This window comes from Drosophila hydei, unplaced genomic scaffold, assembly GCF_003285905.1.
Source record: "Drosophila hydei strain 15085-1641.00,03,60 unplaced genomic scaffold, DhydRS2 tig00000315-arrow-arrow-pilon, whole genome shotgun sequence".
Taxonomy (NCBI): Eukaryota; Metazoa; Arthropoda; class Insecta; order Diptera; family Drosophilidae; genus Drosophila; species Drosophila hydei.
In genome coordinates, this window is record NW_022045707.1 from 266,792 (window position 1) to 284,122 (window position 17,331).

At 42.9% G+C, this 17,331-nt stretch overlaps 1 protein-coding gene across 2 annotated transcripts; it reads left to right on the top strand.

The window, feature by feature from the left end:
* The first annotated feature begins 5,511 nt into the window (after positions 1 to 5,511).
* Positions 5,512 to 7,045, top strand: LOC111593186 (serine protease inhibitor 42Dd). Of its 2 annotated transcripts, XM_023305798.2 has the most exons (4): positions 5,512 to 6,251; positions 6,331 to 6,582; positions 6,641 to 6,785; positions 6,844 to 7,045. In XM_023305798.2, exons 1-4 carry the CDS (start codon positions 5,619 to 5,621, stop codon positions 6,966 to 6,968), a joined length of 1,155 nt encoding a protein of 384 aa, XP_023161566.2. In that variant the 5' UTR covers positions 5,512 to 5,618; the 3' UTR covers positions 6,969 to 7,045. The 2 variants fall into 2 exon arrangements, with proteins under 2 accessions (XP_023161566.2, XP_023161567.1); XM_023305799.2 differs by lacking the exons at positions 6,641 to 6,785; positions 6,844 to 7,045 and having other exon boundaries at positions 6,308 to 6,448.
* The last annotated feature ends 10,286 nt before the right edge of the window (positions 7,046 to 17,331 follow it).

Here is a 17,331-nt window from a genome sequence, read left to right on the forward strand (position 1 = left end):
GACGATGATGCCATCTGTTGTGGGCAAAGGCAACGTTTAGCCAACAGTTACCTACCATCAAGTCAACCGACACTTCCGTCCAACTCAGCGTGCGGAGCAAACCGAACCGTACGGCTTGATCTAAATACAGGCTCTTCCTGCTAGGTGTACATTTTGTCACTGTCAACATATTCAGTGAGCCACATTTCCGGATTTGCAGACTTGTGCATCCGTCTACGCTGCAATGCCTACACACAACATATCAATTTCCTCTCTGCACTTCCTCCAAGTCAAATAACCACACTTCGCCCCCACAAGCTTAGCAAAGTTTCTTTTTTGCTTGCCGATTTTAGCATGCAAGTGTTTACACATCGTTTAGCCGGACAGCAAAAATAAATGAAAGAGTTTTTTTAAATGTTTAAGCTAAACATTTGACTTGGCACTAACTGTCGTTGCCGGCTCGCCTTTGTCCAATTACAGAATAGCAGCTTTTTGTCACCGAGTCAGCAGAAGATCAAACACCCATGGCCACATCTACTTTGGTCAACTCGCTACATTAATGAATAAATCTACATGGACAGCGTTTCCAATGCATCCAGCCACACACAAGCTCACACACACACCCATGCACAGCTCGAACGAGAAGCAGAGCTAAACTAGTGGCTCTGCTCACGTTCAGGTGGCACCAACAAAGAAATAGTCAGTGTGCGAACGTGCGTCATCATCCGCAGCAACATCATTATCGCCGCTATAATTACGAATGCTTCGTTTTGGCCAACTCAATTATGTGGGGAACAAGAACAGTAGTGTCTCATTTGAGCCGGTCACTGCTCAACTTTCTTAACTATGCGCCGATGCTGACATTACAGTTTCCATGCCAATCAAAAGTTATTTAGCGTCGAACGAATGAATCAGCGACATGCGGCAGAAAGTATTTACAGTTTATAATTTACAATTTACAGTTTACAATTCACAATTCACAATTTACAGTACTCAGTTGAAAAGTTAAAAGCATGCCAACACCTGTCCACACACAATCGCCTCAGTTACAATCTGGAAAATGTTGTGGCATTTTACCTGATTTGCTTTACACTCGACACAACATTTTGACAGTTAACGAATTTTTGGTGCAAAAGTTTCGCACATGTTTTAACATTTCGAGAGAATTATGCAGCAACAACTCCTGGCTGTGGGCTGCTCTGGTATTGGTAAGGTAGTTAATGCCGGATAGCAGTTGACAACAAAATTAAGCGAGGCAGTCGTGCGTGCCCGGCAAAGGTTAGGAGCTGCGTGTTCGCCGCCATTTGTGAGTGGAAAAGTCTCCTGGCAGCAACTTTCACAATTGCGTGCTGTTGGTATTGTGGGTTTTAACTAACATTTTATACTTTGATAAAGTTATAAACCCTGTTGCCTACGAGTCCTGAGTTATTACCATAAGTTAAGTCTGCTCTGAAACTGATTTTCTACCAGTTCAAGTTGGCTAACAATAAGACTATGTGGCTCGAGGGCTCAATTAAAACTAAAAACTGTCTGCAAATTGCGCTGCAACATAAGTCGTGCACTTGACTTAGAGCAGTAGCTCGGATGCTCGCTGACCATCTGATTTCTCTCCTTCTTGCCCCTTGGCGTAGTATTTGCCGGTTACCCATTGACAATGGTCAATAGCAACTGCCAATAACTGAAATTGAATTACTGTTTTTAAATGCATACTGCTTCAATGTCTCTCCGGAGCTTTCGATGCGCTATGAAAGGAGCTACGGAAAATCTGTTTGGATGCAAGCACATGCAAAACATGGGAACATGTCCGGGGCAGAGGCTTCAGATTCGAAAAGCACAAATAGGAAATTAAGTGCTAACCATTTCTGGACATGGCGTCCAGCTCCCTTTTTTCGGTCATGCATTCAATTTACTTTGCACTACTTTCGGATTAAGTCTGTGTCTGTCATGTTGATTTGTATTTACTCTTTATGCATGTATGTGTGCCTGTATGCGAATGCGATTGCGTATGCCTGTGTGGCTGTGTGCGCGTGTGGGTGTGTGTGTGTGGCATGTGTTTCTGCGGTTGCAAGCGCGTCGATTTCGGCATAAAGTTGAACAATGCCATTAACAGCGCTCGCTGTGTGTCCTGCAACTGTTGCCCACGCGCCAGTAGGTTGGGCGCAGAATATTATTAATCCTATTGATTTGTGTTAATGATTGTCACTGACACTGTTGACCAAACAACTGCGGTTCTACTTAGCTGTGGCTGTCGTCGCCCTGCTTGCTCTCTGGCCAAGCAAATTCGTTTTCGGGTTTGTTTAAATTTACTGCAAGCGAGCGATTGCAGGCCCAAACACAAGTGGCGCAGGCCCAACTTGAGCTCTCTCAAGTGGACTTTGAGGTAAATTGTCACATCAATTCTGTGAACACGTGTGTGTTTGCCTTGCTCCTTGGTGTATTGATATTTCACAAGAAATCAACACACGGAACACAAACAGCAAAACTCACATACAACACATACTATTTCAAGTCTCGCTGCCCGCTCCTGTCACCATTTGCAGCGGAAATGAAAAATCAAATCGAAGAAAGGCACAGGAAATTCAGTTCTTCGTATTTCACCCGACGTTGCTTGTGTGTCCCTGTGTGTGTATCTCAGTGTGTCACAGTGTGTCCCAGTGAGTGTGTGTGTAATGGTGTGTTCGGGCATCTAGCTGTTAAAATTTAGCCAATGTCTAGTGTTTCTAGAGAGCTCTCCACTATTGACTATTTATCTCTCCTTGGTTCAAATATGTGTGTGTGTGTGTGTGTGTGTGTGTATGCTTACCTACTCAGCCCTGTCATAGACATAAAATCGTATTTTTATTGTTTCTTCCTGCATTGTTTGGATACACTTGTCGACCGTTGAGTCTTAACTTTAAGACAAATTTCGTAACGTTAGAAAAAGTGATTCGACTGTAGATATAAAATTCCAATGCGGGAGTTAAATAATACCGCCATTCGCTTGCGTTAGAAGAGAAGTCGGGTTATTCTGGAAATAAGAGTATATCGAATTCAGTGCACTCACTGCATAAATTTATGCTCGGCTTATTGTTGGCATTTGTCTGCGCTTGAGACGGTTTTATCGTCTTGGCCATAAGCCTAAGCAAATACAAACAATTTTGTCTCGCTGCAAAAAGAACTTTAAAAAAATATATGTGGCAAAGCAGCCGGCGATGGAAATGGTAAAATGCCGGAAAATAATTAATAGAGTCAGTTTAATGAATTTTCTGAGGAGTGGAAGAGTTTTCCATCCCCTCACCATATGCGAGATACTCTGAGAAGATTTTCTGAAGTTGCACTAATTTATTGAAATCATTTACCACAAATCAGACAATTCTCGCACTGTGGAAAAGGAAACTAATTAAATGATGAATGCGTCTGACAGAAGCTCAGGGAGTTGTTTTCATTGATTAGTTACCTGCCACTTCAACTACCTGATGCTCTGCGCTTGCATGTGAGCTGGGAAAACATCCAAGACAGCTGCAACGATTCCCACTGCTCTGATTGAACAATGCATGATTTAATTAATAAATAAATAAGTGCATGCGTGCGTTCAGCAGCAATCGAGTAATTGCAAATGCAAAATACATTACACAAGTGTGACAAACAATTAATTATTGAGCCCCGATTGTCTTCCAACTGAACTACACTCTCGTCTTGTGGCTGCGGCCAACGGTGCCTGGTCTGCCTGGCATCGTCTTTGAGATACTTAGTGACAATTATTCTGCGACATTTGCCATTTGTCACTCGATATTTGCTTCCCTGCTATTTAATGCCGACCTCAAATTGAATGGGCCTTTGTCCAGGCGGCTTCCTGACATAACTTCAAAGTAAATATTTGGATACATAACTTACATACAATTACGACTCACTAAGATGTGGATACAGTTCAAACAGCGTCATACGGACTTTAGTCGAGCTAGAGACTTTTTAGAGTATCGAATCATTTCTCTTGTTCAAATCTGGCAAATTTGGTGAATATCGTGGAAAAAGTGTGAAATTAAATTATCATATCGCTCGGAGATGAGGCTTATTTGAATGCCCAACACCAACTAAACTAACTCTATGCAATTTGCTTGCTATTGTATCACATTCAGAGTATTTCAACTAAATTTCATATTTATTGCGGTTCGGGTTCGGCGTCGGCTTTGGCGTCGGCCCCAACTCAAACTCAAACTCAAACTGAAGCTCAAATTCGAAACCTTGTGGGCCATTCAAGATTTGAAGTGAGGGCAACCGCAAACTAGTTTCCTCTGAATCTGCACAACGCGCTGCATATGCCGGCGGAAGTAGTAGCTACGCAGTGGTTCGACATGTGGTTGGGATTGGGCTGCGTAGGGTGGGGCGACCGCAGCGCACACAGAAACTTTCACAATCGAAAATGATAGCTTTGGGCACTCAAGAAATTTGCCAGCGCCAGTGAGTTGCAGCTGCTCGTTCTAGCATCCACATCCACTGTCAATTTAAAATTGTTTCATTTTGTTTCGCGTCTAAGCTGCATAAGCACAATATACTACCAAATTTTACGGATATCCGGTCGTCTGCTGCTGAGCTCTGCTGCTGCGTCGCGCACATTGGTACAGCATACCTCGAGGCACTTCATTAAAACGCAATTAGTGCCGATTTGAATATTGATGCCGAATAGCAAATTCTGTTATTGATATTGAAATGCTGATACTGAGAGCTTCAAACTTTCTGCATCCGCCCTGCGGCATTTTGACAATTCAATATTAATTTTTAATTTTATATTTCAGCCAGGGCTTTAACGTTCTGCGCAAGAAAATCGAGCAGGCAGCCCGCTCATTATTCATTCAGAGGTGCTTTGTTTTTACAAAGCAATTAAATTGAACCATAAACGAATTACACTTAAACGGTTCAATCAAACGTAAAATTTGCTCATTTGCACCAGGCGAGTGCATGATCAAATGCATGATTGAGTGCATCGGCATTTGTGTGTGTGTCCTATTGTATGCATCTGTGTGTGTGTGTGACATTGCAAGGCGTCCCAAATGAAATTGAAATATAAATTCAAATCCATTGGGCGCAACGGGCGGCGCAATCAGGCGCAAATTATGCGCGAAGCGACGCGTAACTGCAGAGGCAAGGGGTAGTCATCCCTGTCAATTGAACTGTGTAGACACCTGTTAAGGGCGACAGGTGAATACACAGCAGTCAAACAAACAACGACCACTCAGCCCAAGAGCTCGGTCTCCGTTTTGATGCACGATGATGATGCGGATGATGATGATGAATGAGAAAACAAAATGGCGCATGGGCTGCAATTGAGCATATTAAGAGAGCAAAGACCCTTCGTTCCTTATTGACTTGCTGCAGTGATAGACGAATTATTCATACAACAGCAGCTATTCAATCGGCAGCCCAGTAAGTAGACTAGCAAAAACAATGCCACTTCTGTCTGCATATATCACCCCACCGGGACTCCCATCGATACCCATACAGATGCTTGATATTAGCTATTCAAATTAAATTTAGTTTTCAAAAGATCAAGTTTAGTAAACAGGGTAAGCAGCTCCATTTCACTTACCGAATAACTGAATATATTTTAATGAGAAAACAGAACAAATTTTACATCACGACCGCGCCGCTTTTATATCTGAAATATGGCATCTGGAGGCACTCTTTTGACGCCGCCGACTCCGAATCAAATTTTGTTTGCGCGAAACTTTCTTCTGGCTGTGAACAAAAATAAAGAGTTACAGGCTCAGAACTTAATTATATCACCCGCGGGAGCACGCAGTGCCCTGACTCTTGTATTCATGGGCGCAGGCGGCAAGACTGCCGACGAACTGCGCTCAGGGCTGATGTTGGGACCTGCTAAGAAGATTGCAATCGCCAAACAACATGCCGAATTCATAAGTAATGATTGCGTGTGCAACGAAAAGGGAGTCTCAATACGCCTTGCCACTGGACTCTACGTTAGGCACGATCAGGACGTGCACCCCGAGTTCGTAGCACAGGCAGAGGAATTTTTCAATACTCAAGCAAATACGTTAAACTTTGTGGATGCCGTAGGCTCAATGCATCAAGTCAATTCGTGGCTGCAGCGGCAAACCTTTAATACTGTCTGCAATTTGCTTACTGCGGATGCGTTCAGCTTGGAGTCGAAGATTTTTTTAGTCAACACGCTTTATTTCCGTGCCAGGTGGGCCAAAAGCTTTTCCGTACAGAACACTGAGTTGGGTGACTTCACGATAAGCTCAGCACAGAAAATGCAGGTTCCCATGATGCGACAGGTATATCTTGCATGAGTACCTAACTAATGATCTGCCTGGATGTGTCAATTGTGTAGTATTGTTTTAATTGTACTTTCAGATCGGCGAGTTCCGCTTTGGCGAGTCTAAGAAGATGAACGCGCGCATACTCCAGCTACCCTTTGAAGAGTCGGACTTAAATCTGCTTCTGATTGTACCACTGGAAGAGATGGGAATTTCGAAACTGGTATCAAAGTTAGAGAAGATGGACCTCAACGAAGTAGCTCTCAAGTCAGTGATGCATGAGGTTGATGTAACTGTGCCACGCTTCAAGATCGAGTGCGATGTGGACCTGAAGAAGCCGCTGCAGAATGTGAGTCAACTTCAATTCCCTATTTAGCAGCTCAGCATGAACATGTAATCAATTATAGCTGGGAGTAAATCGCGTCTTCACGAATGCAGTCGCCGAGTTGCCTGGACTGTTTGCTAAGAAGTCGACGCATGCTATTACTGAGGCCAGGCAAAAACTCTTTCTGAGTGTAAACGAGGCTGGCTGCGTAGTTGATGATGGCGAATGTGAGCATCGTTTGCATTAATAACATGGATCAGAAATCTAAACTATTTTCCTCTTTAGCCCCTAAAGTGCGTACTTTCAAAGCCAATCCGGAGCGCAAAGTCTTTGTAGCGAATCATCCATTTGTGTTTGCTATACGAAACAATAAGGCTGTTTATTTTGTCGGTCATTTTGTCAGACCCTGATTAGCTCGAGCGCATCGCGTAATTTACAAATAAATCCATGAAAAGTCTATGAAAGGAATTGCAAATTTATTTTTCTTTTTTCTCTCAAATCTCGTGACGCTATCAATGGCAGCATCACATAGCCAGGGCAGTCTGGGCAATTGCAACAAATGACAATATCCCATGAACATCAAATTATTGCCGTACAAATGTTCGCATTGCACAACGGCACACAGACACACGCATCTGCGGCAAGCACAATGGCAAAGGGTATGCACGACTATGGTTAACTAACAAATCACTTAATTTAATTAAAATTCTTTCAAAATAAAATCGATATGTCTAATAATTTATTTATATAAAATTTATTTACTTGGAAATATTAAATACTCCTTGCTATTTTGCAGTACAGGGTATGCGCAAGTCTCACAAAAAAAAACAGAAAATCACAACTGTTGGCCAACGAAAGCAAGAAAACAAATAACAAAATGGCAAAATAGCAAAAGAATTCAATGAAGTGAGACTTGGGGGAGCACATGAAGTTATGGCGGGAGGTGCCGCATCGACAGATCATTGAGAATTTCGCTGATATGAAAAGAGAGAAAGCTTGCCTTACTGTGACTCTGAGTGAACAATGGCCGCGAGAGTTGTTGGCCTGCCCCATGGAGGCTGGAGAAACTAAATGAAAAGTTAAAAGCAGCAAAAGGAACGTCGTGTCGCCTCGTTCGCGTCGTTCGCAGCGCCCTCATGCCCGTTTCTTCTGGCAAAAGCTGTACAACTTGTTAGCCAATTTTAAATACAACTGCTGCCACTGACAGTAATCAAGATTGCACGGCGGCAGTGGCTACAACAATGCCAAACGCCATTCGAAGGGGGAACCAACAATTGAAAAATAAGTAATTTTCCAACTGTTGTGAACTATGTACGCAGAGCCCCAACATATACTAGCAACAATATAGTAGCTGAGACAAGCACAAAACAGGAGTTGGGCTCCTAGCTGAAATAGGAGTTGAGGTCCGCGTTCGAGTTCGCGTCCATCGGCGTCCGGTTTCAAACTTTGTCGTCCAATTCATCGATGATTGTCGTGGACTACCGTATGCCATTGGCATTGCCATTCAGAGCGTCTGCCATTGATGGCCACTGCCGGGTATTCTGGCAAATGTTTATCTTACGGTTCGGTTCGGTTCGGTTCGGTTTGTGTTTGTGTTCGTGTTTGTGTTTGGGTCCGCCCTGCACAGCGCGTCTTTCTTGATTTTACTTATGCCTCTAGGCCGCTGGAAGCGTCGTCATCAAAACGGATGTGCAGCTGCACAAACTTTGTTCCGCCGGGGCGACGCAGTGGAGGGACTGGAAATTGTGCTCTGGCCCCGGACAGTTGTGTAATTTGGAAATGCTAATGTAATGTCACTGTAATGAAATTACCGAAATTGTTACTACAAAATAGTACAAGATAAATGAAAAATGAAATAAAAGTTTGAATTACGGCAAGCAGATGTTGATAAAGCGAACTAGTAAAGAGTATCCGACTGGGACAGGCCAAAATGAGATTACTGAAGACTCCCCCTCTTCCTGTTGCGCTGGACTAGCCTAACAAGATGTAGGTATAAATATTAAAATTATAAACATGGCTTAAAGCAGAGAGCTCGTTTGTATTAACATTTGTAACATTTTACATTTACATTTTGTTTTATTTAATATGCACAATTTTTAGCTCTATAAATTAGTTAGGAATGCAAATTAATCAGTCCAATAAACATTTCGAATATTTAACACTGGAATTGTTTTGGTTTAGTATTTGTTTTGGGGCTGGGCTAAACGTTGATGATGCTTACAAACATTTCGGCATAATGCATAAATACATTTTAGCCGTCACATAATTTTCAATAGCAACTCAATAAATCAAGAACTGCTGGCCGAAAATGTAATTCAAAACCAATCAAACGCATCCACATGCAACAGCGAGAGCCGAATCCCGGCGGTCACAAAATCTCTATTAGCCATCTTCATTTGATCGCATGCCAAACAGCGACAGGGGGCCATTGTGCACATACATATGTATACAGATATTTACAGCATATATGGCACGCACACAATTGTTTCACAAATTGCATAGACAAGCCCACTATAAAAACGAACCATGAAGCATGAGAATTGCATAATCGCCGCCGTTCGCCGTCCACCCACACTCAAAACACTTGTCCATCAAATCCGATTGGCTGATTTGGTTTTATGACTAGCTGTTTATACTAATACTCGTTTATATATATAACGTTGTGTGGATACATTTGTATTTGCAACATTCAAGTAGAACAAACTCAGCATTCGACCAATTGGGCTGCCCAGCTCGAATTGCATTTGCAAATCTTCATATTTTAAGTGGTCCAGGGCATTATTAGTATTAGTATGTGTATGTGCTGCGTCTGTGTTGCTAATCGGTATAATTGTGTGTCCTACTTGTGCAACATTTGCCAGTGATGACGGTAGTTAAGACCCACTCAAAGCAAGGCTTAGTTAAGCCATGCTTTTCACTTTCTATTCTCGTTTAACATTTCAAACTATTTAATAACTGAATCACATTCGTAGAGTTAAGCAAAACGAATTTATTACACTTTTTCTCAGCTTTGGCTTGCCAAAATTTGCCATTCCTTAAGTGTTTACATTTCTCTGCAGACGTGCACTGCATCGCAACACAATTCCCTCTCTTGGAAATTATTCGAATGCATTTTGAGTGCACAATAATACCAAATTTTCAAGCTCTTGACTGCTGTCTGATGCTTGGCCATACATTCATACTGACAAAATTACATTTCAATTTTAAAACTGACTTTAATTGCATGTTTTCAAAACTGCTGAGGTGTGTAAAGTGAGTTGAAAGTGGCAGCGGTAGTGGCTGTGGCAGTGCCAGTGGCAGTGGCAGTGGCAGCTCAAAAATGGCTTGCCATGAGCGCCGCTTATCGTTCGGCTGCAGCTTAAGAGCCGTTTAATCCATCACACGACAAGTGCAGCAACCATGGATGGGCACTTTTTCTCCTTGCCTCGGCTTGTGGCACTCGTGCAAAGTGCTGCCCTTGCTTGATAATAAGCCGTCATGCTGGCCAACAGCCAGGACGGGTTTTCATTGTGGTTACGCATACGCCACGTTGCATCAGCCTGTGTAAGATATGCGTGCAAAAGTTGGCTGTTAATTTCAAATGCGAGCCAACGAATTGCCAGTCAGATGCCCTAACGCAAAAATCGGTAACAGACAAAAAAGAAAATACTGCAAAAAATGCAACGAGTTGGGCAGGTGATTTAAAAACCATTTGTCAGCAGGAGGCAGCAAGCAGCAGCTAGCAGCCAGCAACCAGCAGTCAGCAGGCAGCAGGCAGTAGACTGTAGACTGTAGAGTGAATGGAAATGATGATTTTTGCTAGTATGGCTTGCAGGAGTTTGGGTGATTGGCTTGGGTCAGTGAAATTATTCAAATTATCTTGTGCAAGATTTTACTGTCAGGTGCCGTCAGGCAATAAGAACAACAACTAGAAGGGGGACCAGCACCAGACGGCTACACCAGCAGTTGCCGCAGGGCAGCGATCAAACTGCTTTAGTGCCATTCTTTTATCGCGCTGCCTCCTCCGCAATCCAAAAATGAGAAGTTGCTAAGCGCACCCCCAAGAAACAGCAACCGGTAGCTGACAGCCGACAGGCTGCTGCGTCCTGCTCGGGCCTGCTCGGTCCTGCTTCTGTCTGATTTCACTTTTGTTGTTCTTGCCCTTGTTGATGACAATTGTAAATCCCATCTATTATAAGTGCTTCTTACCACTTGCCGTTGAGCATTGACATTTGGCTAATGGCAAAAATGTCTCCAAAATGCAGACGACAAACAAGCAGCTGCCATGACAGCAATCCAAGACATGGCCACGACATTAGAGCAGCTCTGCTGCTGTCGCTGAAAGACCCTACTTTCTCAGATCATATCATGCGCTTTAATGTAGGCATTACCACTGCGGAATCTATTACTGTACATAAAAACATTTCGCCAGCAGCTTATGTATACACAGCTAATATTATCGACTTCCGAAATGAAATCCCGCTGATCCCTTTTCGCACACGTGAGTGAACTGAAAATAAATAGGCGAAAGCTTCAACAAAGCGGCACAAGAAACTCTTCACAAAATTTGACAGTTGCTGCTTTGTTTTATTAAATATAATTATAAAAGATCTAATCAATAGTCGCCGACCGCAATTTAGCAATGGCAAAACGCAAACGAAAACCTATTTTTTGAAACAATACATAATTCATTAAGCAGCAGGAGGCCGTTTGGACTGAGGAGCAAGTCGTAGGCAATCATAAATCAAACACAATTTGATTCACTGATTAGAGTCGATTGCAAGGCTACACACACACCGACATAAGCGTGCACACAAAGTATCGCTAGCATTAGGTGTGAGTATACATATGTCTGTGGCAGCTACTTGAGCGCTCCTATTTAATCAAACCAAGCCCCAACGGCCATTGATTAATAATGACGCGCAGCACGAGATGCCGAACTAAATTGCCTATCTAAATATGTGCTTTGTGGAATTAGGAAAATCTTTTTCGAAGCCGATAGATTATTCAATGTGCAACAACCTTAAAGCCTTATCGAAACAACAAATATTTTCAATGACAGCAATTTTAAATTGTCTCCCTCCCGCTCTTCACCTCTCTCTTGCGGCACTCAAAAGCAATTAATTTCCTCTTTTATATGATATAGTCCTTAATTGAAAAGGACATGCAGCAACTACAAAAATGTCCTAAAAATATACAAAATACTTATATGAAACGCAAAGTGCCATCACGTTGTCGGTGTCAGTGTCCGGGCCGAATTTGTTATGACAACTGATGTCGATATGGATGTCGGTAACGAAGTCGATGTTGTTATTGTTTGCTTTTCGCAAATTTCTGAAATTGTTTCTTTACTCTGCGCCCAAGAGAGCAGCCATTCTTTGGCCCTGCCCAAGACATATGCAACTGCAGCTGCAGCAGACACTCAGCTGCATAAGTATGCATGCAATAACTCATTAGCATAACATTTCCGTCTCTCCATCTTCAACTGAGTCAAGTGACATATGCGCCAACATTTCGTGCTGTCAATCAGTGCAAATTTAGCGACAAGCAACGAAACTTTTGACATTTGCAAATGTCACCGTCGTATGATGGATGCGCACAGCATCCTCGCCCCTTTTAACTGCCTACGCCGTCAGAGCCCATTGTCAAACGTTCTAAAAAGGCATAATCTGGCCAGACACTTTAGCAATTGCAGTCAATCTAATTAGAACTCTTTCAGACTTTATGGCAAATTAAGTTTTAGGCGAATTTCATTTTCAGGACACGTAAAACTCAAGTTGCAGACCAAAATGAATCAACCAGTTGATTAGCTAATTCTTCAAGCAGCATTGCGCTGTTGTTTTCATATTTCATTTAAATATTTTTTTACTGAGTTGTCGAGTGTCCGCTAAACAAAAACAATGGGAAAGAATAATTGTATAAAATAAAAAACGGATTTGCATATTAGATTCCCGGCGTCCACCTTTTGCACGCTGTTGATTTTTGTTTGTCATTAGGGGGAGCCATCAGCAGCGGCAGCAACAGCAGCAAAAACAACAACAGCAGCCCGAGCAGTTACAACAATAATATTTCGTTGTGCACTGACAGACGAGCTGAGGGACTTCGCAACTCGCAGCGTCGGAACTCGGACCCCAACCTGGACGCACAGATAAGAAGCCCCAGCATAAATGCAGCAGTAGTGAGTGGACACTGAATAAATGTCAGCAGCGGCTGGCACCTTGTCACAGACCAAAACTAATACTCAAGACAATTTTTTATGACAGCATAACACCCTGCACTATCCCCGTCAAGAGGGGCTCACAGATATTCTGCCATTCTGTCATTCTGCCCTTCTGCCAGACGCCTTGAGAATGATTTAAAAATTTGGCCATTTTGTTGGCTCTCTCTCTCTCTCTCACTCTCTCTTTGACCATGTTTTCGGTGTTTAGTTACATTTTGTCTCCTTCTTGAGTGGAGGGAGTGGGGGCGGGAGTGTGATGAAGTGCCGGCATTGCTTTAAAGTGGGCAATATATATTTTTTGTGATTTCCTGCCTCGCTTAATGAGATTTGGCTACGCCAGTTTTGTCGTAACTTTTGTACGTTTCTTTTTATTTGCGCTCATTTTGAGGTAATGCGAGAAGTTTTATGTGTTGTGATTTGCTTTTGATTGATGCGTCTTATATACTTTTTTCCTCTGGCCAGGGACAATGTAGACACGTCCTGTCGAAGGCCATCAGCGCAGAGTATAAACTATACAGGAAAAATATCATAAAGATATATTAAATATATATCTAATAATAACTATCCCAGCAGTTGGTAGCCGAAGCTGCTTGAACCACTAATTTGTTTTTAACAGCTCCACAGCAATGATCACTAGTCGAGTGGCTTTTGTTTGCTTCAAAATGAGCCCGCATTTGCATACATAAAACGATTTCAGCCAGTGTCATTGGGACGTTGACGTTGCAACTATGAAACCGCAGTGTAAATAAATGCGAACTTCTGTGGGCCTGGTGGTCGCTGTTGGTGTTAGAGTTGGCAACATGCAAATTTTCATTTTGCAAGTGAAAAACAAAAACGCAGCGGCAACTATTTGCGCAAAACAGCATCGCCAACCGAACAGCTTGTCTAATTGTAATCCGAGTTGTAAGTCGTTTAAAACAGACAACGAGGACGACGACGCCGACGACGACGACGACGACAACGGCAACGGCAACGGCGACCGCGACGACGAGTACTCGAATTAATTACCCTCGGAAGTTGCTTGCTAACAACGCACAGCGAAACGGAACGGCATACGGAAATGGCAGACTGGACTCAGGACCGGACCGGACCGGACCGGACTCTGTGTGCACTCAGAACAGCAAGCTCCGTTACAGATTCGGATTCAGATTCAGATTCACAGTCGCAGCTGGACGATCACTCGCTCTCCACACTATGCTATGTGGACTTTGCATTTCGGGAATGTCATCATCAGCGCGCTGAAGTTCGAGTTTGTGTGCACGATGTAGCAACGTTGAAATGATGGTCCTGGCCAGAGCTTGTGGCCACAGTCCAATGAAATTGCGACCGCAATGTCTCTCTATGTGTCTTTGTTAGTATGAGTGTCTGTGTCTCTCTCTGTCTCTCGGTCTCTCTGTCTGTGTGTGCGTTGGTGACGTGCAAATGAATGCAGCGGAAATGAAATGAATTCATTAGAGGCCGCAAAAAACGCTGCATGCAGCGTGCGGCGTTCAACGAGCTGCGAACATTGCAAACGGTTTGCAATTAATGTGCGCCTGCCGCTATGCAATAAAAAGCTGCATTAATACGTATAGCTGTGAAAAGTGTGGAAAAAGCGAGCTTAAACTGTGCGTACAATTGGACATGCCTGCCGGACTACATAATTAAAGCAACGCTCGACTGCAGCTGACATCTGCACAAAATAAAACGTGTTACTAATGTAACACAAACGTGACGTCAGTGCAAACCAATGTGCCCTGCTCTACTCGCAGCATGCCCTGAAATGCGATATGCGATATGCAACTTATCCAGTTAAGTCTGTTGCCGTAATTAATGTCATGGCTGTAAATATGTTTTTGATACTTATGCTAAGGTCCATGAGCGTGGCTACAATATATTTTCCCTGTCCACCTTTGATGCATATTCCACGGTCCTTTGTCTTAGCCATGCGCCAAGCTGCTCAAAGCTTAACATAATGAGCTCAAATTAAAATCTTGTTAAAAGTGCATGCAGCAGAAGAAAAAACCTGAAATCCAGGAATAGTATCTACGCACGACATTCACAGCGAGACGCTGTGCGCGACTTTGCTGGCAGCCAAGTCAGTTAATCTTGCCAAGCTACTTAAAAGTCAATGCAATAACAACAAAAAACGCACAAAGTGCAAGAAGAACCAGAAAAGCTAACGGAACTTAATTAGAAAATTATGCGCGCAACTTCAAAAGCTGCAGCCACTTCGGCATTAGAGATGCCTCTTCCTCTGCATATATGTCTGCGTATGAGTGTGTGTGTTAAGACAGACTTTAGTGCTTATAATTTGCATATTAAATGGCATGAAGTGATTTTCTAATGAATCAAAAGCCATCAAATTCGGCAGCAGCACCGCCGCCGCCTTGAACCCAAAATCTCTTGCAACTATCTCGTGCAGTTTTAATGATGGCTCCACATTAATGGCTGTCAAATTCGTTGCCTTGACTGCACTCAGACACAGGCGCATAGACCATACTTGGCACATGGAGCGACTCACAACATAAGATGCAAACTTCTCTTTGTAGAACTTCATGCCCGGCACTTTTTGCTCGCTGCTGCATTTTTTATAGCATTCATTTTTGTCGAGGAAAACATCACGTTTTTGGCATACCTATTTCCCTCTCGCTCCCTCTCTCAGTCTGTATATTATTTAGTAAGTATATGAGCAATGCCAAGTCTTACTCGAGTGCTGTTGCTCTTTGCTGTTGCCGTTGCCGTTGCCGTTACTGTTGCCACAGTTGTCGGCGGTCGAATACGCGGCATGAAGGAAAAGTTGCCTATTAGTAGCGACAACATAGTTAAACGCGAGCCGCGTACCTGCTTCGTGGAAACTTTTGGCATCTGCACATGGAAACGATAATTTCACACATATTTGCAAAATACTCACATAATAATCATAATTTTATCACGCGCGTTTGCGCTCCTTGACTTTGATTAAGTTGTGCTTAAAGTTTGCCAGGGAAACAGCGAAACAGGGAAACAGGGCAACCGGGAAGCCAACGCATAATGAAGGCATTCGCGCGTAGTTGCTGCAAAAACTTTGTGGACAGACACAGAAGGGGGACGACATAAAGTTCCGAAGGAAACAAGCGCTGAAGGAGAAGACGATGCTGAAAACTTCCTTTGCAACTGGGGAGCGAGGCGCATCAAAGGCCAATAAAGTTCACATTAAAATTCATTTAATGGTCAACGCACTCGGTAGCAAACACTTGATGAGTAGCACAAATAACATGTCCAGGGCAGCTTAAGCAACTCAGATGGAAAGTGTTTGACGGGGATAACTCGACTAACCAAAATCTTGCATTTAATCCCAACTGCTAAGGTCTAAGGAAACTACGACTTTCATCACAAAAAGTATGTAAAATAATATCAATAAGATTTCACAATTAATTGCAAACAAGCTCTAGTCGGGGTGCCCGACTAGGAGATACCCTTAACCCAAACATGGGTTAATAAATAACTTAATATATATTTAAATATTTATTAAACATACAAATACAAATACAATAGTTATTAAAGAAATACCGATCGTTGTACTGATCCATATTATATACTTTATGAGGTCTACCACGCCTCCTTCTGCCTGTTATATACAGATTAATAAAACGATTATACCCTGATTTCGCATTTTCAATTGGTTCAGGGCATAAAAAAACAGAAATGCAATAATTACTTATACACCGAGTTTTAAAGCAGAAAAGCGTGTCTGTGACTGCTTTGATGGCGACGACAACGATGCTGCCTAACTTTTAATTGAACTTTAGTGAGTTTCACTGTGAACTTCAACTGCAAGCGCCAGAAAATATTAGTCAAGTGGGGACTGAGACGGATACAGCGCAAGAAGACGGAAAAATAAGCCAATACAAATGAAATAAAACAGGTAGTACAGCCAGCTAGTTTGTATGTATATATATATTACTTTAATGGAATAATAGAGCATGTTTGCCGCCCTCGATAGGAGACCGCGACATAAAGCGCAGCGCCTTGAGTTTGTTTTCTTAGTCTTCAATGCAATTGTGTGGCATGCAAAGAAAGTCTTTGGCCTCGCGGCTACTTCGCATCCGCGTTCGGTATGCCACGCGCATACTGGCCAACGCAATTGTCAAATACTACTAACCAGTAACCAGTAACCAGTAACCAGTAACCAGTAACCAGGCAGCCCATAATCGTATTGAATGACAAATAATTGAGGTTAGTTTAGCCAGTGAGCCGTGGGAAGGCGAAGAAAAAACTGCTCGCAAATGGCAAACACGTTTCAGGGCTCATGAGCAAGTGTTGATGGCACCGACTGAGAGTCGATGAGTGGGTGGCTAGGTGGATAGGTGGATAGGTGGATAGGAAGAGTGGTGGTTGGGTGAATGGCAGTGGTAGCCCATAGACGGACCACACGTGCTGATGCTGCTGTTGCCAGTTTTCCAGTACAAAAGCGCAAAATTTTCTAAAGGAAAACTTTTGTAACGGAAAAAGCAAAAGTTTTGCCTTCGACACCGCAACGAGAATTGTGTTTAGCAGCGCACAAAGCGTAGGCACCCATAGAGCACAAGGGAAGCAAGCACTAAAAAAAGAGA

Coding starts and splice junctions, on each gene's coding strand:
- LOC111593186 (XM_023305798.2), top strand. CDS start 5,619: ATGGCATCTGGAGGCACTCTTTTGACGCCGCCGACTCCGAATCAAATT. Junction 6,583..6,640: donor TGAAGAAGCCGCTGCAGAAT/GTGAGTCAACTT, acceptor AATCAATTATAG/CTGGGAGTAAATCGCGTCTT. Junction 6,786..6,843: donor CGTAGTTGATGATGGCGAAT/GTGAGCATCGTT, acceptor TTTCCTCTTTAG/CCCCTAAAGTGCGTACTTTC.